This window comes from Staurois parvus, unplaced genomic scaffold, assembly GCF_062004578.1.
Source record: "Staurois parvus isolate SC_StPar_1 unplaced genomic scaffold, SC_StPar_1.0 ptg000530l, whole genome shotgun sequence".
Lineage (NCBI taxonomy): Eukaryota > Metazoa > Chordata > Amphibia > Anura > Ranidae > Staurois > Staurois parvus.
The window spans coordinates 1,966,127-1,984,552 of record NW_028318326.1 but is presented as its reverse complement, the minus strand read 5'-3'; the positions used below and the strand labels follow the sequence as shown (position 1 = coordinate 1,984,552).

Here is an 18,426-nt window from a genome sequence, read left to right as displayed (position 1 = left end):
TTATTTTAAAAACAAATTCAGTATACAAGGACTTTCATCACACAGACAAATTTATTCACAGAACATTAAGGGCCTGTTCTTAGCAGCGAGCGGTGCCATGCCGACCACTGTTGTGGTCTTTGGTTTTTTTTTTCCCACAGCACTTTATTGAAATGTCACCAGTGACATTTTGATAGGAGTTGTATTCACCGCGGCAGTATTTGACTGGTTCATGATGAAACCTGCTGTTCTGTAAAAAAAAAAAAAAAAATTCTGTACAACCCACAGGAATGCTGTCACGTGAACTGACAATATAGGAAGCAAGGCATTTTGCCCTGTCTATGCACTGGGGCTGCAATGCAAATAGCTACCAGAGCAGCCCTGCTGCATCTGGTGTGAACAGACTCAAAAATAATATTTTGGCAACCTATGGCAAAACAAAAACACATGTAGAAGTGCAGGGACGTTAAGGTGCAGATGTGTAACTAATTGTACTAGACAGCCATCCACAGAACCTTAGAACTTTTCTGAAGAACTAATCATTGACAAACCTTCTCCCTCAATCCACACGTCAATGGAGCCTAGATTCTAAAGCTTCAGGACTTTATAGAGATACAGTGTGCAGGTGTGCTCTGGAGGGCCTGCTAGCAAACAGAGAGCAGTACTGGTATGCATATAGTACAGGTTCATAAAAATGGTATGTTAAGAAAAACAATACCTGAAGTGAACCAATAGGATTTTCTTGAGCTTGAGTAGCAGTTTGCTTGGATACATCACGTGTAATGGGTTCTGTCATAGGCAAGCTAATTGACAAACATGCAAAAGTGAAAATCAAGATATTAAAAAAAAAATAATAATGTATATTATATATATTGAAAAAGGCACTGGTTCTGGAGGTTAGTAAACATCTTCACATTTGTTTTACCAGTTTTCTGTCTCACTCTCACAGATGACTGAACTAGACCCTCCTTTCCTAGACATTCCTTTATCACTCATCTAAATCACTTTTGCATAACCCTCTCTTGAGGCCAGTGCCCTCTGGTAAACAAAAAACACAAAGCTTACTTGAAGCTTGAATAAAGTGTCATTTCATCGTGCCATTCTCTCCTTGAGGCTATATATCCCCTTTGGAAATGTGTGCTCCAAATTGGCACTCAGACCAGACCCAACAGACAGTGGTAATAGCAAAGTGCATTTTGAGGGACCTTACAGAGGTTGAGGGTTTTGCTTGTGATTCACCTGCTACAATGTGTTACCCTTACCCTATCTTGAGCTTAGGTCATACGGGTTATTTTCGATAGGGAAAAAGGTTGCAGGTATACCCCACGTCATATAACAGAAGTCTTTGGGGATCACATTCCTTGTCACATAAGCATTAGAAGCACAAGAAACTTCCAAAAACACTGCATACAGAAATAAAACTGCTTCAGGCAATGTTTTGCATATATTTAGACTAACAATGCTATTTAGTACCTTACTGACTTCTTCACAAAAGTGGGTCCATAAGATCAGAGAGCTAGAACAGACTGTTTTACAAGCGATAAAGAATTTTTATTTTGTTAGACAAACTTGCAAATATGTACGTTATATCATATCTCACTTTAGAGTGGCATCTCCTCTTAATATGTTCAAAGCGGATTCTGCAGCTTTATGTTTTGCAATCTTCTTGCTAGGGCCATCCCCTGTAATATACAAAGGATGAAAAAAATATTACGTTCAAGTATCAATAGTAAATGTATAGCCTCTATAGCACTAAAGTTGCAGCACTATCAAAAGCCCTCGAATAGCACTCCTGGTTCTCTAGGGCTATCCAAACCTAAATATCTTGCCGTAGCAAATACCATTCTGTAACCCACCATTGCAAATCCAAGTACAAAGTGAAACTTCATCACTGCTCCCACCACCAACAGCACAATGCTGCAGAAAGCAGTGCGGACATTGTTATATCAATGCCACTCTCTCACTGAGACTCCATTCACATCTAGGCGTTTTTGTATCGAAGGCAGAACTGCCGAGATTCTGGCAGTGATGCCAAAAAGTTCTGCAAAACTGACAAGTCAAACCACGCTTGTTCAGGTGCCAATCACTTTTAATGGCACCTAAATGGCTGTGCGATTCTGGCACAATAAATCGTGCTTCAATGGCTCAAACAGCTCCTGCTCCTTTTTGGGTGACAAGGTTTTATCACGTAACAATCACAGCAGAATCGCACAGCGTTTTAGGTACCATTGTAAATGAATGAACAACTGTGGTACCGACTCATCAGGTCTGAAAAGTGATTTGGGATCGTGGGATTCTGTCTGCAATGCACAATGCCTACGTATGAACGGAGCCTGAGGGTCAACCAATGCTGGAGAAGAGGGCAAGAGGACCCTGCACATCATGCAACTGGCCTGAAGATTTTGGAAAGGGCAGAAAAAAAAAAAAATTATTATATATATATATATATATATATATATATATATATATATATATATATATATTTTTTTTTTTTATTAAAATTGCACTATAAAAACACAGGTATAACAAAAAGAAGAGCATATACAGATTCAACACACGCTACAGTGGGGCAAAAAAGTATTTAGTCAGCCACCAATTGTGCAAGTTCTCCCACTTAAAAAGATGAGAGGCCTCGATCTGGGGCTCCACGCAAGGTCTCACCACGTCGGGTCAAAATGATCACAAGAATGGTGAGCAAAAATCCCAGGACCACACGGTGGGACCTAGTGAATGACCTGCAGAGAGCTGGGACCAACGTAACAAAGGTTACCATCAGTAACACACTACGCCACCAGAGACTCAGATCCTGCAGTGCCAGACGTGTCCCCCTGCTTAAGCCAGTACATGTCCGGGCCCATCTGAAGTTTGCTAGAGAGCATTTGGATGATCCAGAAGAGGATTGGGAGAATGTCATATGGTTAGATGAAACTAAAATAGATCTGTTTGGTAGAAACACAACTCGTCGTGTTTGGAGGAGAGAGAATGCTGAGTTGCATCCAAAGAACATCATACCTACTGTGAAGCATGGGGGTGGCAACATCATGCTTTGGGGCTGTTTCTCCGCAAAGGGACCAGGACGACTGATCCATGTACAGGACAGAATGAATGGGGCCATGTATCATGAGATTTTGAGTGCAAACCTCCTTCCATCAGCAAGGGCATTGAAGGTGAAACGTGGTTGGGTCTTCCAACATGACAATGATCCCAAACATACCGCCCGGGCAACGAAGGAGTGGCTTCGTAAGAACCATTTCAAGGCCCTGGAGTGGCCTAGCCAGTCTCCAGATCTCAACCCCATAGAAAACCTTTGGAGGGAGTTGAAAGTCCATGTTGCCCAGCGACAGCCCCAAAACATCACTGCTCTAGAGGAGATCTGTATGGAGGAATGGGCCAACATACCAGCAACAGTGTGTGCCAACCTTGTGAAGACTTACAGGAAACGTTTGACCTCTGTCATTGCCAACAAAGGATATATAACAAAGTATTGAGATGAACTTTTGATATTGACCAAATACTTATTTTCCACCATAATTTGCAAATAAATTCTTTCCAAATCAGCCAATGTGATTATCTGGATTTTTTTTCTCATTTGGTCTCTCATAGTTGAGGTCTACCTATGATGGCCTCTCATCTTTTTTCATCTCATGGCCTCTCATCTTTTTAAGTGGGAGAACTTGCACAATTGGTGGCTGACTAAATACTTTTTTGCCCCACTGTATATTGTAATATAACATTTTTAAAAAATGATCTTTACTGTTCAATGTGCAGCGCTATAATTTTCTGTAAAACTCAATGCAATATTGCAACCTGGAGGCATTCTGTACACAGATTGAAGTATGAAACGTCCTAACCCCACCCCCCACCCACCCCCGGAAATGCCATTTCCTGCTTGTGTGAATTGGCTTACTGATTTTCCCAGAATTCTGCACTCAGATAAAAATCTGATTTCGGGATTCCTCTGCAACAAAAGTTTCATTTTTGGTTAGATACACCAAATGGTTAACCATGTCTTAAGCAATTCAGATCCTGCCACTTTCCTCATTAGAACTCTACAAGTGCAGCAACTGTATTTTACTTTAATCAAATAACCAATCACTATATGAAGTTTAAAAATAAATAAATAATATCAGTTGACAAAAAGGTTACAGACAATTCATCTATACTAATGTAGACAACTACTTGAGTTTAAAAAATAGCATCAGGAAAAAAAAAAATAATATATATATATCCACATGGGCAGATGCAGCATCAGTTCCCCACTAGCTCTGCAAAGCGAACTGAGTGATCAGATAGCACAGTTCTCCCCTCCACTCCAAGCAGAGAGCGGTAATTGCCAATCACCGGCTCTCTGCTCTGCCCCTGCAGCGCTCACTGGAGCGCCAGACTGAGGAGAGGATGGGAGCGGCTGGCTCAGGCTCTCATCGGCTTGCCAAAAGGCTGAGCCAGCTGTGAGTCCAGGCATCTGGGTGGATCCCAACCATATAGACAGGATCTTTTAGGAGCCTGACACAGAGGACAGTGGGCTTTAGCCCAGCGTCAGCTTAAAAAAAAGGAAAGAAAAAAAGGGGGTCACAGGAGTGCAGAACTATCTGCACTGCTGTGATCTATAGAAGTACAGCCAAAAAAGCTTTGGCTATACTTCTGCTTTAACCAGTGCCAGAATAAGTAGTAGCCAAAGAGGTGCAAGAATCTTGATACACTTGGAATATTTTTCCATCCCGTATCAACTCTCTCATCAGCGGCAGCTGAGACACAGGACACCAAGGCCACTTAAAAGAAATGCAATACAGAAATATACGACTGAACTCTCGATGCCTACCTTCTGCTCAAAGTCATCAAAAAATGGATGCTTCCATTTACATTAAAGCAGCTCCCTCATCACTCATAGAAAGTTTACAATACCTCATTAATGTAAGTACTTGGTAGTTACTGAAGTAGCTTTTTTTGTAGTTAAAGAACATCTAACCCCCCCCCCCCCAAAAAAAAAAAAAAAAAATGTATTACCAGTCCTTTGATGTGGCAGCTCCATTATTTTTCCACTTTTTAGGCCAAGAACATTTTCAGCAAGTACAGAATATATCTGATGAGCTTGCCAGAAATGCAGTGTCCTTGTCACTTCCTGTGAGCTGAAAAGCAAGCAAAAAAAACCTTATCTTTATTGTGTAAACTACTAGTACTATCAATCCATCATGTCATGTAGATAAACCAGAGCCCAGAGGTACAGCCAGTTGACAGCCATGGATTTCCCCATAGATAGATGGAGGAAAAAGCACAAAGTCAAAAGTGTTGTAATTGCAGAAGCACCAGGTGAAAATAAAAGTACCTGAAAAAAGAAAATGAACGCAGCTACCACATCTAAGGGCTGGTAAGCTAAAATGCAGTACATTTGTTTTTGGGTCTAGATATGCTTAATTTGCCCCCCTTTCCATGGATGAAGCTGTTTGATATTCAGCAACCCTTGACACTTCAAATGTGTGAAGGCTTTCTGTGCACGAAAGCTGCAGCTGCCTCAATCCTAATGTTTTAAGCCCTGATGTCACAAGCTGCTGGGAAACCCATCTGCAAAGAAAGCATACTCACACAGAACCACTGAGAACACTGGGATGTGTTGTGTTAACAGGTGCATGGATGAGTTTTATAATGTATGGGCCAGAGCCTGATGAAAACTTAAAGCAGAACTTCACCCAAAAGGGGAAGTTTTGTTTGTTTGCATCCTTCCCCCCTCCACTGTCACATTTGGGGTTGAGGGGGAGGGGAAATTGGGTACCTGGTTTTGACAGGAACCTGCTCCCACTTCCATTCACAACGTTTGGCCCCTCCGCAGCCTTCTTGGACACATCACAGGTCCTAGAAGACTGCGGGACCACTTACAAAGCACAGCGTGGCTCACGCATGTGCAGTAGGAAACCGGAAGGCTTCACTCCTAGATCCCCTTACATAAGATGCGGGCGTCTGTACCTGAAGCCAACTGAAGAATCAGCTCGGGTGAGGACATCGTTGGAACCCTGAACAGGTAAGTGTCCTTATCTTAAGTCAGCAGCTACAGTATTTGTAGCTGCTGACTTTTAAAGAGGAGCTCCAGTTTCCCCCCCAAAAATTAAAGTGTTACTAAACCCAGGACCCTGCATTCACTATATCTGGTCTCCCACAGTACACACAACATGAAAATGCAATTCTTTCAGTAAATATAAACTGCTAAATACCTTTTCTCATCAGCAGTTAGAGCAGTCTTGTGACTTCAATTAGTGTCCAGCAGAGCACGTTAAAGCTTGTAGCAGGTTTTTATTCTGCTCTAGGAGGATGCAGAACCCCTAACCTCTGTCTGGACAGTGCGGTTTGGCCCTGTGCTGATCACATGCGCCCCCCCAAGAAAAAAAAAACCTCTAGCAATACACACCAAACTGAGCATATGCAGTGTTTCCACACTATATGTCTCTCAGGAGATAAGAGGGGGACTGTGGAAGAAGGGGAGAATCAGAGAAGTCAGGATCAAAACAGCCCTTTTACTCAATGCAGAGGATTAACCCCTTAGGTACCACAGTGAGTATAACAAGCATGCTTTACTGTAGTACAGACTGATTTTACTGTTGTGGGTTTAGCAACACTAAGTCTAGTTCCCCCATCAGGTCCGCCTTGCTGTTGACAGTGCACAGCACTGGGCAGATTCATAGCTGCTCTTCAGTCCGATAGTGGCTTTCAAATCTGCCTACTGTCATATTTTCAATCAAAACTAAGGCAGGTCTGATGGGGAACTAGTCTATCAGGATCTGCCCACCTAGTGACTCAAGTCATTTCCCAGATATAGCACCGCCAAATTTAGGGTAATGACATCAGCACTATCCCTGGCTGTTAAGCCTTTTATTAAAAGTTCCCAGAATGTGATTACCCTTGGCAAACAAAGTAAACCGCACTGACTTACAAAATTATATTAAGACAACTGCATTCACATATTTGGGGATCAAGGATCACATACAAAGCATTCAACAGCTCTCCAAGAACAGGCTACATTCACAAATAGTAAAAACAGGCAAGTTTACTCCAGTCATAATACCGGAATATATTTGCCTAGTAAGTCACCCCTAAAGCAAGGACTCCAACACCAAGTGCACAAAATGCAGCTAAAATGTTTTGTTTTTGCAACTCCAACACTAACACGGGCAAGAAATAACTGAAAATGCTGGCCTTAAGAGCCAAAACGGGAAAAAAAATGTACAATACCGTGTGTATTAGCAATTCTAACAGTTTGACCTTCGAATACAAGCCAACCAACCCAACACATGATGCATACTTTCCCAGTTTAAAAATGAAATCTCACCTTTTTTCTTAGTGGGAGGATTGACTTTATCAGACATGGCAATTCTCAGTTTTATCTGTTCCTGACCAAGACTTAATGAGAGTATGAGAGAATAGATATTGACGGAGCAGGTTACCACTCCCACTGCTGCATAAACTACAGCTGTTCTCAAGGATTCACATTCAGGGACTTGGCCTATATTTACCAGCCTACTCAGAACTTATCACATAACCAGACAGCTCAGTAACTGATACCACTAAAGCAAGGCAATGTATTTTTCCTGATGCTACCACTGGTCCCATAAACCTGGTGCAGTATAAACACCAACAAAGCCAATTCTTGATTGCAGAGGTTTGGAAAGGCTATTTGTTGGAAGTACAGCTCCTGATAGATCAGAATTACATAAAGCATAACTAAAGCAATTTGGAGAGTGATTAGAATACATATCTCCCATTAAAGAGATTCACCCTATTTGTCCTGTTTACTGTTATCATCAAAATGAAAGTAAAAGAAAAACCCATATTTTGGGCTGAAACCAGAACAGTAATAGACGAGAAATCTTTTCATGGAAACACTCGTTCCGGTGATACCCCAGGATTCCCTCATTATGTGGGGATTCCCTCTCACTTCCTGTTTGGCTAGGAGACAGGAACTGAAGGAAAAGCCCCTCTTTGGGACACAGATGGCAAAACTGACAAGGGTTATAACACTTCCTTACTCTATCCAAATTTTGTTTTTAACAATTTGCATTTAGCACAACTCTTTGAAAAAAAGGTTCATGTTCAATGACTCAATAGTCAAAGAAAATAAAGTAGCATCTATATATTCCTATAAATCCTCCTTACCAACATCATAGTTGAAAAGTTTAGAAGAAAAAATGCTTCCGTAACATTGAAGCACCTCCCTCCTCACCGTGGTTGTAAGGACAGGTTTATTATCTTAAGTATAACTAAAGGCAAAACTTTTTTTTTTTACGTTTTGGACAGAATGGAGAGGGATTAAAACACCTGTCTGTTATTACTATCTCTGCCTCCCGTTATTGAAAAATTAAAGTTACTAAACCCACAACAGTAAAATCAGTCTGTATATGTAGTACATCATGCTGGTTATACTCACTGTGGAACCTAAGGGGTTAATCCTCCGCATTGTGTAAAAAGGCTGTTTGAGCTTTTCTTCTCTGCCCTACCTCTTGTTCAAATGTCCATGCAGATAAGACAGACTGAACCAAGCCCTTCTGCACATGCTCAGTTTAGCGTGTACTGCTAGAGAGGTTTTTTTGTGTTCTTGGGAGAGTGCATGTGATCAGCACAGGGCCAATCAGCACTGTCCAGACAGAGGTCAGGGGTTCTGCATCCTCCTAGCGAAAACTCCTCCTACAAGCTTTAACCAGTGCTCAGCTGAAGTCACCAGACTTCTCTAACTAAAAATAGATATTAAGCGAGTGCTCTGTGTGTATCAGCAGCTTGCATAAGGATAAACCCCTTGATCCTCAAGATAACATGTAATGAAAAAATGCAGCACTAAGAAATACAATATAATGATAAAGTGACAAAGTGGTAGGTTTATGCGCCTATAACGTGCTAAATATTGTGATTAGAAGTGTCGTCAATTACGGACGAGAGATTCAGTGAATGGATAATTGTCACAATGTTATATTTGTGAGATAAGTGGTGCTAAAGCAAAAACGGCAATAATAAATCGCAACAATAGGCTATTAGTCCATAGAAGAAATTCATCAGATGATGGTGCTTGTGATTTCCGTGATAGGGAATAAACGTGCTTGCACTCAGCGGAAGCGCAAATATATTGTGCATGTATAGTAATTATCCAGACTGGTACTAGTGGTCATCAGGGTACTGGTGGGGTAGGGGGCTCCAATGGCACACTCTGCACACAGGGAAGGCACTTCAGACCTCACAACTTGGACCCTCTCAGCATGCGGGGACAGCTTCTCCTATGCACTCTCACCTGGATCAGCCAGAGCGACAAACATCCACCTTAGATGGCTCAAAAAAAGGCCACCAAACAAAAGTGCTTGGATAGTGTAGTATTTTAATATGTAATATGCAGCTTAACTACAGAAGCAATCAGTAAAATAGATAAAATTCCAAAAAAAACAGCTCAGTGATCTAAGTTGTCAAAAACTTAGATACAGCTCAGTGATCTAAGTTGTCAGCTTAGTAACCAAAATAGATCAGATGCCCACTGCAGTATTATGAAATCAATTCAGTGGCATGAGTAACAGCCAATAGCAAGGCATATATCAAGGTATATATGTCAGCAGTAATCGCAAAGTCAGTTCAGTGGCATAGCCAATAATAGGCATATACGTCAGCAGCAATAGTAAGGCACATATCATGGCATATATGTCAGCAGCAATAGTAAGGCACATATCATGGCATATATGTCAGCAGCAATAGTAAGGCACATATCATGGCATATATGTCAGCAGTATTCGTAAAATAAGCTCAGTGCCATAGCCAGATAATAAGCACGTTTTCAAAGGGTTCCCTTTGAAAATGTGCTTTCGCACGAAACACGTCAGAAGGAGCCTGCCGCACTGACGTTATTCTGCCGAGGCCATGTGTCCAGGCCGGCGGCCATCTTGAGGATCATTTTTTACTATGCGTATGCTGCCATATATGCCTTATTATCTAGTCATGAGCACCATCATCTGATGAATTTATTCTATGGACTAATAACCTATTGTTGCGATTATTATTGCCGTTTTTGCTTTAGCACCACTTATCTCACAAATATAACATTGTGACAATTATCCATTCACTGAATCTCTCGTCAGTAATTGACGACACTTCTAAATCACAATATTTAGCACGTTATAGGCGCATAAACCTACCACTTTGTCACTTTATCATAATATTGTATTTCTTAGCGCTGCATTTTTTATTACAAGACTTCTCTAACTGCTGATGAGAAAAGGTATTTATCAGTTTATATTTACTAAAATAATTGCACTTCCACGTTGTGTGTGCTGGAGGAGATGATATATAATGAATGCAGGGTCCTGGGTTTAGTAACACTATAACCCTTCCGATTTCCATTATCATTGAAAGTGAAATTAAAAGAAAATCCCACATTTTGGATTGTTCCCAGAAACGTAATCGAGGGGAAATCCTCCAATGGGGACACTAGTCCTGGTGACCCCATTGGTTAGTTTGCAAGATTTTCCTTTCACTTCCTTTTTGACTATGAGGCAGGAAGTGAAATCTCTGCAATACGAAAAAAAAAAAAAAAAAAGGCTTTGCCTAGTTCTACTTTAAGGTAAAAAAAACAAACAAACCAAAAACCTTCTGTATGCAGTTCCAACCCCTCCTCCCCCAAGCCCTCCCTAAATACTAGAGGCAGATCTTGATCCATCAATGTGCCGCTGCCTCGTACTGATAGATGAGACCTCCAGATTATAGGCAGTATATTAGATTATAGTGTTATTGTGGTGGTGGTAGTATTCACCTGGGGGATACAAGGATTTTTGAAACATACTTTAGCTGGTGGATGTCCCGTGCTGCCATCTTCATTGATGACATCAATGGGAGCCAGCTGACTGCTTAAAGCAGCCCCACCCAGGATGATGCACTGCCAGGGTTGCCCACCTACAGCCTCTGAATGGAACTTGAAGTATCCTGGAATATGTGATATGTATAATGGCAGGAGGCTTCAGAGTGCTTAAGTCAACATTTTCACCCTGCTACATTACTCAAAAACCCTAGAGGAACCCCAGGGTTCTATACATCCTGGCTGATAATGGCTGACCTAAAAGAACTTTAGGTCTACTTTTACTAGATATACATTTCATAGTACAAGATCAACCCCCTGAGTTGATTCTTGAAACCAACAAAGGCCTCACTGCAATCTTCCTGTACAGGACTTACATGGACTTGTGTAGAACATCCCTATGCAACCCAGACACCACAGACACATGGATAATTACCAAACACACTGACCAGATGATCAAATTCACAGGGAGCAACACAAGGAAAACAACTGCATGGAAATAAACACAGGAAAGCAACCCAAGGGTAAAGAACCAGATAGGCTTCTATTTTTAAAGTGGTTGTAAAGGCTGAAGTTTTTTTTTTTTGTTTTTTACCTTCATGCATTCTATGCATGAGGGTAAAAAACCTTCAATGCGCAGCTCCCCCCACAGTCCCCCTAATACTCGCCTGAGCCCCCTCTTGATCCAGTGATGTGCACAGGAGCCTCAGCTGTCCCAGGTCCCTCTCCTCACTGGCTGAGACACAGCAGTGACACAATCTCAGACAGTTAGCCAATGAGGAGAGAGCGGCTCTGTGTCCTATGGACACACAGAGCGGGGCTTGTGAGCAAGCATGCACCTTTGCCCCCATAGCAAGCAGCTTGCCATTGGGGGCGTTGGTAAAGGGGGAGGATCTGGGAATGCCTGCTGGGTACCAAAAAAAAAAAAAAACAACACGCAACAAAACAATCACTTTAAGATGCCACAAACTCAAGAACCTCACTCCCCTTTCCACAGAGTGGGGGTGGTGTTGCCCACAAAGCAATCAATGCATCAATATTGGAGGAACAGGAAGTCTCCAGGACTAAATAAAATACAGAAGCCATATGCGGGCACAAAAACGGGAACAATCTGTGTACATTTTCCTGGGAAAAGACAGCATCATATTAAAGGATAGGTTAACCTTTTAAACATGTTACACCCATATTTAGGGTGAAACATGTTACACCCATATTTAGGGTGAAACATGGCAGACTGACAACTCATGGGGCCCCCGGGCAATAGGGGATCATGGGGCCCCTGTGTCCTTGCCAAAACTCAAAAAAGCCTTTGAAAAAAGTACCAGGGGCATCTCATGGGGCCCCCTACTGACCCCGGGCAGTACCTGAGTTTCCAAATGGTCAGTCCGCCCCTGCTCATCACTGATTCACAGGGATCTGTGAGTGAATAAACTACAAGTCCTGTCTGCCGCTCTGGCAGACAGCTTGAAGTTCTCAGTGGACTACGAGGGGCTGATGAGTGCCCTCAGTTACTAGCACCTCCTCCAGCTATCAAACTGAAAGTCCTCATGGTGGTACGGTCAAGAAAACTGCAGGAAGAGTGTACAGGAGGCAGACATTGCACCTGTGATCCACCGATGGTGGGTGTAATCCTCTGAAGGCTCCTGCAGGGAAAAAATAATAAATGTACTTTTTTTCTGTACAATTATGTGCATTTGTTATATTTCCCTGAAATGTGAACTTAGCCTTTAAATATGATTCTAACAATAAAACAAAAAGGGTTCTTTTACCGACACTTTTCAGATGACCACCTCATACCTGAGCATGATATTTCACCAATAGTAACACGGAAAGAGAAACTAGGATTGTGGGCTTGTCCTTCAGCCTTCTCCAAAGTGTAGACGGGAAGGTTGTTGGTCTTCGTTCCAAATTCATGTAGTAGCTGAATTGGAGTCTTGCTTATGCCAGTTGTGGGCATTTCATTTAAACTACAGAGAGAAAGAATAGTTTGCAAAACCATACAAAACAAAAAAAAACACTCAATTTCCCATAATGGCATTCATTTATAAAAGTAGTTTAGCCATTTTCCCTGGTATTAGGGTATTTCCGGCATATACTGGGTGTATAGCAGAATGCTGTTCTCTACCTTTCATCATTTACTCCTTTTTGTTTATTCAGTTAACTGGCAGGACAAAGTAGAAGCCATGTGCATGTAGGTAAAAAAATAAAATTGTATTCTCTTGCTAATGAACAATTTTTTCACATGTGGTTGCTCTCATTGGCAGCACCCAGATATCAATCTGAAATAAGTACTTCTTGCCCTGCAAGACATATACTGTAACTTAAAGAGTAACTCTACTTAAGTTGAGAAAAAGACATTGCCCTCTGGGTGAGCTATTACATTGCAAGGATTCTCACAAACTTTGTTGCAGATTCCTATCTTGTGTTACTCTGCAGAAATAGATGTTTGTTTGTCTGTGTCCATGTGCAGAGGGAAACTGTATGTAGTGAATTCATAGTTCTCAATCAGCAGCTGCACAGGGTTCTAATGAGAAAAGCTGCAAGGTCTGCACCCATTAGATGCAATTTCCCTTTGAGAGTATCACACTGAAAATCACATTTTTGTTGCAGGAGATGCTCAAAACCTGACTTGCATCTTGGTGCATAATTCTGGGAAAATCAGGAAGCCAATCACACAAGCAGGAAATTACATTTCTGGGGGTGTTCTGTACAGAAAACCTCTAGACAGCCATATTGCATTTTAATAAACAAAAAAAAAAAATTACAGAGCTGTAGACTGAAAAGGAAAGGTCATTTTAACAGCATTCAATTAGAATTGTGACACAAGCCCTATTGTATGTGCTATATTCATTTTATTTGCAAAGTTTTTTTCTTGCGAAAAAGGAGTTACCCTTTAAGGTTGCCATACGGGATGTAGTCTGACTATACAATCATCCTACAGACCTACCATCAATTACCTAGTGCAAGGACCTGCCTCATTTTATACTAATTAAATAGACTGTATAGGTTTGACCTCATATTTAGTTTTGGTAAATCTAAATGAAATTGTAGAGGTGCACATTTCAGTAAAATCACACTAGTATTGAAATCGCACAGGAATAGTATTCACAAAGAAGCACTGCGATTTCAGCTAAAGAGGCTGCTTGCCTGCAGAAGGCTAAATGTGAAGAAAACTCACCTGCCTGGTGCCTGAAACCGCATGTCCCGGGAATCGGGCGATCTGATTTGTGCATCCCTGGTATGCTTTGCAAAGTGAAACGTCACCTCATTTACTAAGCTCTAGAGCCAATTCCCTTGCAGAGTACAACTTCATTTGTAAAGTGCAGTCTACTTGTCTTTAGAAGATCAACCCCTATGTGTTACACTTTACACCAGAAAGCGTAATACACACCATCATTTCTTCATTCTGAAAGAGTTTCTGTGCACACATTTTATATGCATTCCAGTGCGTTTTCCCCCTCTTTTCTTCATCTCAATGGTGGACATTATGATGCGTTTTTGAGGTGTTTTGCTGCATTCCATATGTGATCCATACAGAAAAAATACATATTCTACTTTTGTTAACTGCACTGGAATGCACTGCACTGGTGTGAACTAGACCCACTGGAATCCATGTTAAACACTGTCCATGCATTTTTGATGCAGAATAAAAATGCACTAGACTGTATCTGGTGTGAACCGGCCCTCAGAGCAAAAAAGTTGTGCCCTGAGCTCAGGAATGGAAATAAATTGTAACATTTCACTAGAAGATCTTTCTGTGAATTAAGACACACTAACGGTAGGTTCACATTATGAATTGGCTATGAATCGTACAGGAATATGCACCACATTCCTCTGCGGTTCACATTCAATTCAGCACGGTGTGATTAGAGCCCAGTCATTTTCAATAGGCTCAAATTGCACCAAAGTAGTGCATGTACTACTTTTGGAAACTGCATCTGGATGTTGTTTTGTACCATGCCTCTGGTGCAGACAAATGTAATGCATTTGCAACCTGCATTTGGGGTGCCATTAACATTGCACTGACATCCGCTGCAGAATGCAAAAGCAGTGCACATTGAATACAGTGCACATTGAATACAGTGCAGTAAACACACATGGATTGCGGGTTTCCTGCACAGTATTCTAGTGTGAACCGAAGCTCTGGGATGTTCACACCAGCAACTACGCAACAATGCAGCAGTTGATGTGCGTTGTGACTGGATCAGCCCAGTGCTGAGGTGTCAATCCCGGCACTATAATGCCCTTTACTGAAATGTCACACAGACATTGTATAAAGTTGAACTGGACACCAGTGAATTTCCTCACACTGCATAACAAAGGTATGGCCTGACATACTTTTTTTTTTTTTTCACTATACACCACCACAATGCAGTGCTGTGAACTGGACTGATAAAATGCCTGGTCATGCAGTGGACTGTGCTGGAATAGGCGCTCAAAGCAGTCCCCTTTGGCAAGAAGTGGAGTCCGTTATGATCAATGGAGGACTCTGCTGTACATTTACATCAGGCTCTCTCTGAATTGGCCCACAAAAATAAAAAGGAACGCAGTACTTTTCTGGACCTAGAAGTAGTCTGTTATGCCCGCCTGTCTATAGGGTTCCATGGACATTCCGATCTGATCCACCTGAAAAAAAGGACAGGAAGACCTGAGCGGAATGCCTGTGTGAAGGAGCCTAAGGAGATTTGCAAAGTTTCTCAATATTTCGGTGTGCCTTCATTCCCAGAACAATCTTCCTCTGGTGCAGGGTAAGGACACACAGCTTCAAAACACTTTTTTTCTGCAAACGCACCTCTATGTGTCCGTGCACATTTATGTGACCAGACAGAATCGAATTGGTTGCCATGCTCCAGCTGCGGCAGATTCTAACCAACTTTGAAAATAAAACCTGCACAGCTGCTCCAGATTGTGTCTGCTCAGTATGATAAATGCCCCTTACTGTCCCAAATTGGGGCTGGACCAATATCATCACCATCAGGCCAACTGAAGAGATAACCGACTCTTCAGAAGCTGGAGACAAGGGACATAACCTGTAGGTTCAGGAGAAGAGGACCAGCCGGGAACAATGGGAGCAGCAGGAGCCTCCCCTCCCCCCCAATGTAAATATACAATCTGGATTCCATATTTTTTCAGCCAGGGTGGGGGGTGGAGAAGAGAATGGTTGTCCTCTCCATCCTTTTTCTTTGCAATGTCCTGTATCCATATAAACACAAGTGGAAGGGAAGGCAAATCTCAGAGGTTCAAAGGAAATCCTCTCATACAGCTGTCACCAGGACACGCGTTCCCATTGGAGGTTCTCCAACCACCTCCCACCCTACTGACAGCTGCACAATGCTGGGATTCCATCTCTGCCAGTGACACCGGTCACCAGGACAAGTACAGAGGGGGAATCTCCCCAGCAGGAACACAGACATCAATAAAACATGACGGGGGTTTGTAAGCTGGCCATACACTATACAATCTGATTGTACATTATGCTTTATCTCAACCACTGACACTCATGCCAGGGGCTTTTTTTGCATCCACTGTCACTAATGATGGGGGCCATTATCACATCCACTGACACCAAGGCTGGGGGCCATTATCACATCCACTGACATCAAGGCTGGGGGCCATTATCACATCCACTGACATCGAGGCTGGGGGCCATTATCACATCCACTGACATCGAGGCTGGGGGCCATTATCACATCCACTGACATCGAAGCTGGGATCTATTATTATGTCCACTAACAAAAATGTTGGAAGGTTATTATCACATCCACTGACACCAAGGCTGGGGGCTGTTCTCGCCCCCACTGGCACCAAGGCTGGGGGCTGTTCTCGCCCCCACTGGCACCAAGGCTGGGGGCTGTTCTCGCCCCCACTGGCACCAAGGCTGGGGGCTGTTCTCGCCCCCACTGGCACCAAGGCTGGGGGCTGTTCTCGCCCCCACTGGCACCAAGGCTGGGGGCTGTTCTCGCCCCCACTGGCACCAAGGCTGGTGGCTATTGCATCCAGTGACACCAACATTAGTGGATAGTATTGCATCCACTGACACCAACGCTGGAGGCTATTCTTGCATCCACTGACACCAACGCTGGGGGGCTATTATCGCTCCCACTGACACCAACGCTGGGGGGCTATTATCGCTCCCACTGACACCAACGCTGGGGGGCTATTATCGCTCCCACTGACACCAACGCTGGGGGGCTATTATCGCTCCCACTGACACCAACGCTGGGGGGCTATTATCGCTCCCACTGACACCAACGCTGGGGGGCTATTATCGCTCCCACTGACACCAACGCTGGGGGGCTATTATCGCTCCCACTGACACCAACGCTGGGGGGCTATTATCGCTCCCACTGACACCAACGCTGGGGGGCTATTATCGCTCCCACTGACACCAACGCTGGGGGGCTATTATCGCTCCCACTGACACCAACGCTGGGGGGCTATTATCGCTCCCACTGACACCAACGCTGGGGGGCTATTATCGCTCCCACTGATACCAACGCTGGGGGGCTATTATCGCGGCCACTGACACCAACGCTAGACGATATTATTGCATCCAGTGACACCAACGCTGGGGGCCATTATCACGGCCACTGACACCTATTATCCTGTGACACCAACGCTAGAGGATATTATTGCATCCACTGACACCAATGCTGGGGTACATTGTACCCCATGTTCAGTGTGCATTGTGATACACTTCAAAAAAAGAAAAAAAGCCCCAGGAGTAGAATTTTGGGGCACAGAGGTGCAATTATGGAACACTATTGTGTGGCCCTCTGGAGGTGTGGGGGCCAGTCTGGAGACTCCTAGTTGGCCAGCAATGGTACAGTGTATGGTCAGCCTCTCCTCAGCCAATCACATCCAGTCCAGCCTGCCCTCACACACTGCAACATTGTATCCTCAGCAACCTAACACTGACATCTGATTGGCTGCCAGGCTCTCTCCCTCGCATTTCCCCGGACTGAGGCACTACAAGTCTCAGCACTGCCGGCCCGGTCTATAGAACACAGCGCCCCTCTGCAGCTCGGTGTACGCCGGCAACCCATGACTGCATAATGGCCGCCCACCTCCCGGTGCTTCCCATCCTCACTTACCCCGGGGCGCCCCTAGCGGTGACGGTCTTCTCAGAGCTCCTTTTAGGCGCGGCTGGAAACCTCTCCTTGGACATGGCGTCTGAGGGGGAGAGTACGGCCTGCTCTCCGAGGATTAGAGCCGCGCAGAAAAGGGTCTCTCCGGCCGGCCGGTCTGCCTCTACTGCTCTCTGTACACTATCAGGGAGATACCGGGCATAGCCGGAAGGGGCGGGACCATACACGCCTGAATACTGGACGGCCCATGGGGGCGGGGTAATACACGCCTCTATACTAAACAGTAGGGCGGGACCACACACTCCGCTATACTAAAAGACTGAACAGGGTGGGGCCACACATACGAAAAGACTGAACAGGGCGGGACCACACACGCCTCCAAACTAAGTAGTGGGGCGGGGGCTACACACGCCTCTATACTAGGACACTGAACAGGGAGGGGCTACACACGCCTCCAACCTAAGTAGTAAGGCGGGAGTACACACACAAACACACACACAGGCTCTACGTACGTAGAGGCGGGGCCACACACGGCTCTATACTAAATAATTG

The 18,426-nt window shown here is 43.7% G+C and overlaps 1 protein-coding gene across 2 annotated transcripts in view; it reads right to left on the bottom strand.

Moving 5' to 3' along the window:
* PRKRA (protein activator of interferon induced protein kinase EIF2AK2) overlaps positions 1 to 18,076 on the bottom strand; it is a 31,516-nt gene extending 13,440 nt beyond the window's left edge. Inside the window, exons 1-4 of one of the 2 annotated variants that reach the window (XM_089690431.1) lie at positions 17,881 to 18,076; positions 12,584 to 12,753; positions 1,580 to 1,661; positions 698 to 782 (exon numbers count right to left, since the gene is read on the bottom strand). In XM_089690431.1, the coding sequence (XP_089546557.1) occupies positions 698 to 782; positions 1,580 to 1,661; positions 12,584 to 12,753; positions 17,881 to 17,954 (411 nt within the window). In that variant the 5' untranslated portion in view covers positions 17,955 to 18,076. Of the gene's footprint in view, positions 1 to 697; positions 783 to 1,579; positions 1,662 to 4,983; positions 5,106 to 12,583; positions 12,754 to 17,880 lie in introns of those variants that run through there. The other variant, XM_089690432.1, reaches the window with a different exon arrangement.
* Positions 18,077 to 18,426: the final 350 nt, after the last annotated feature.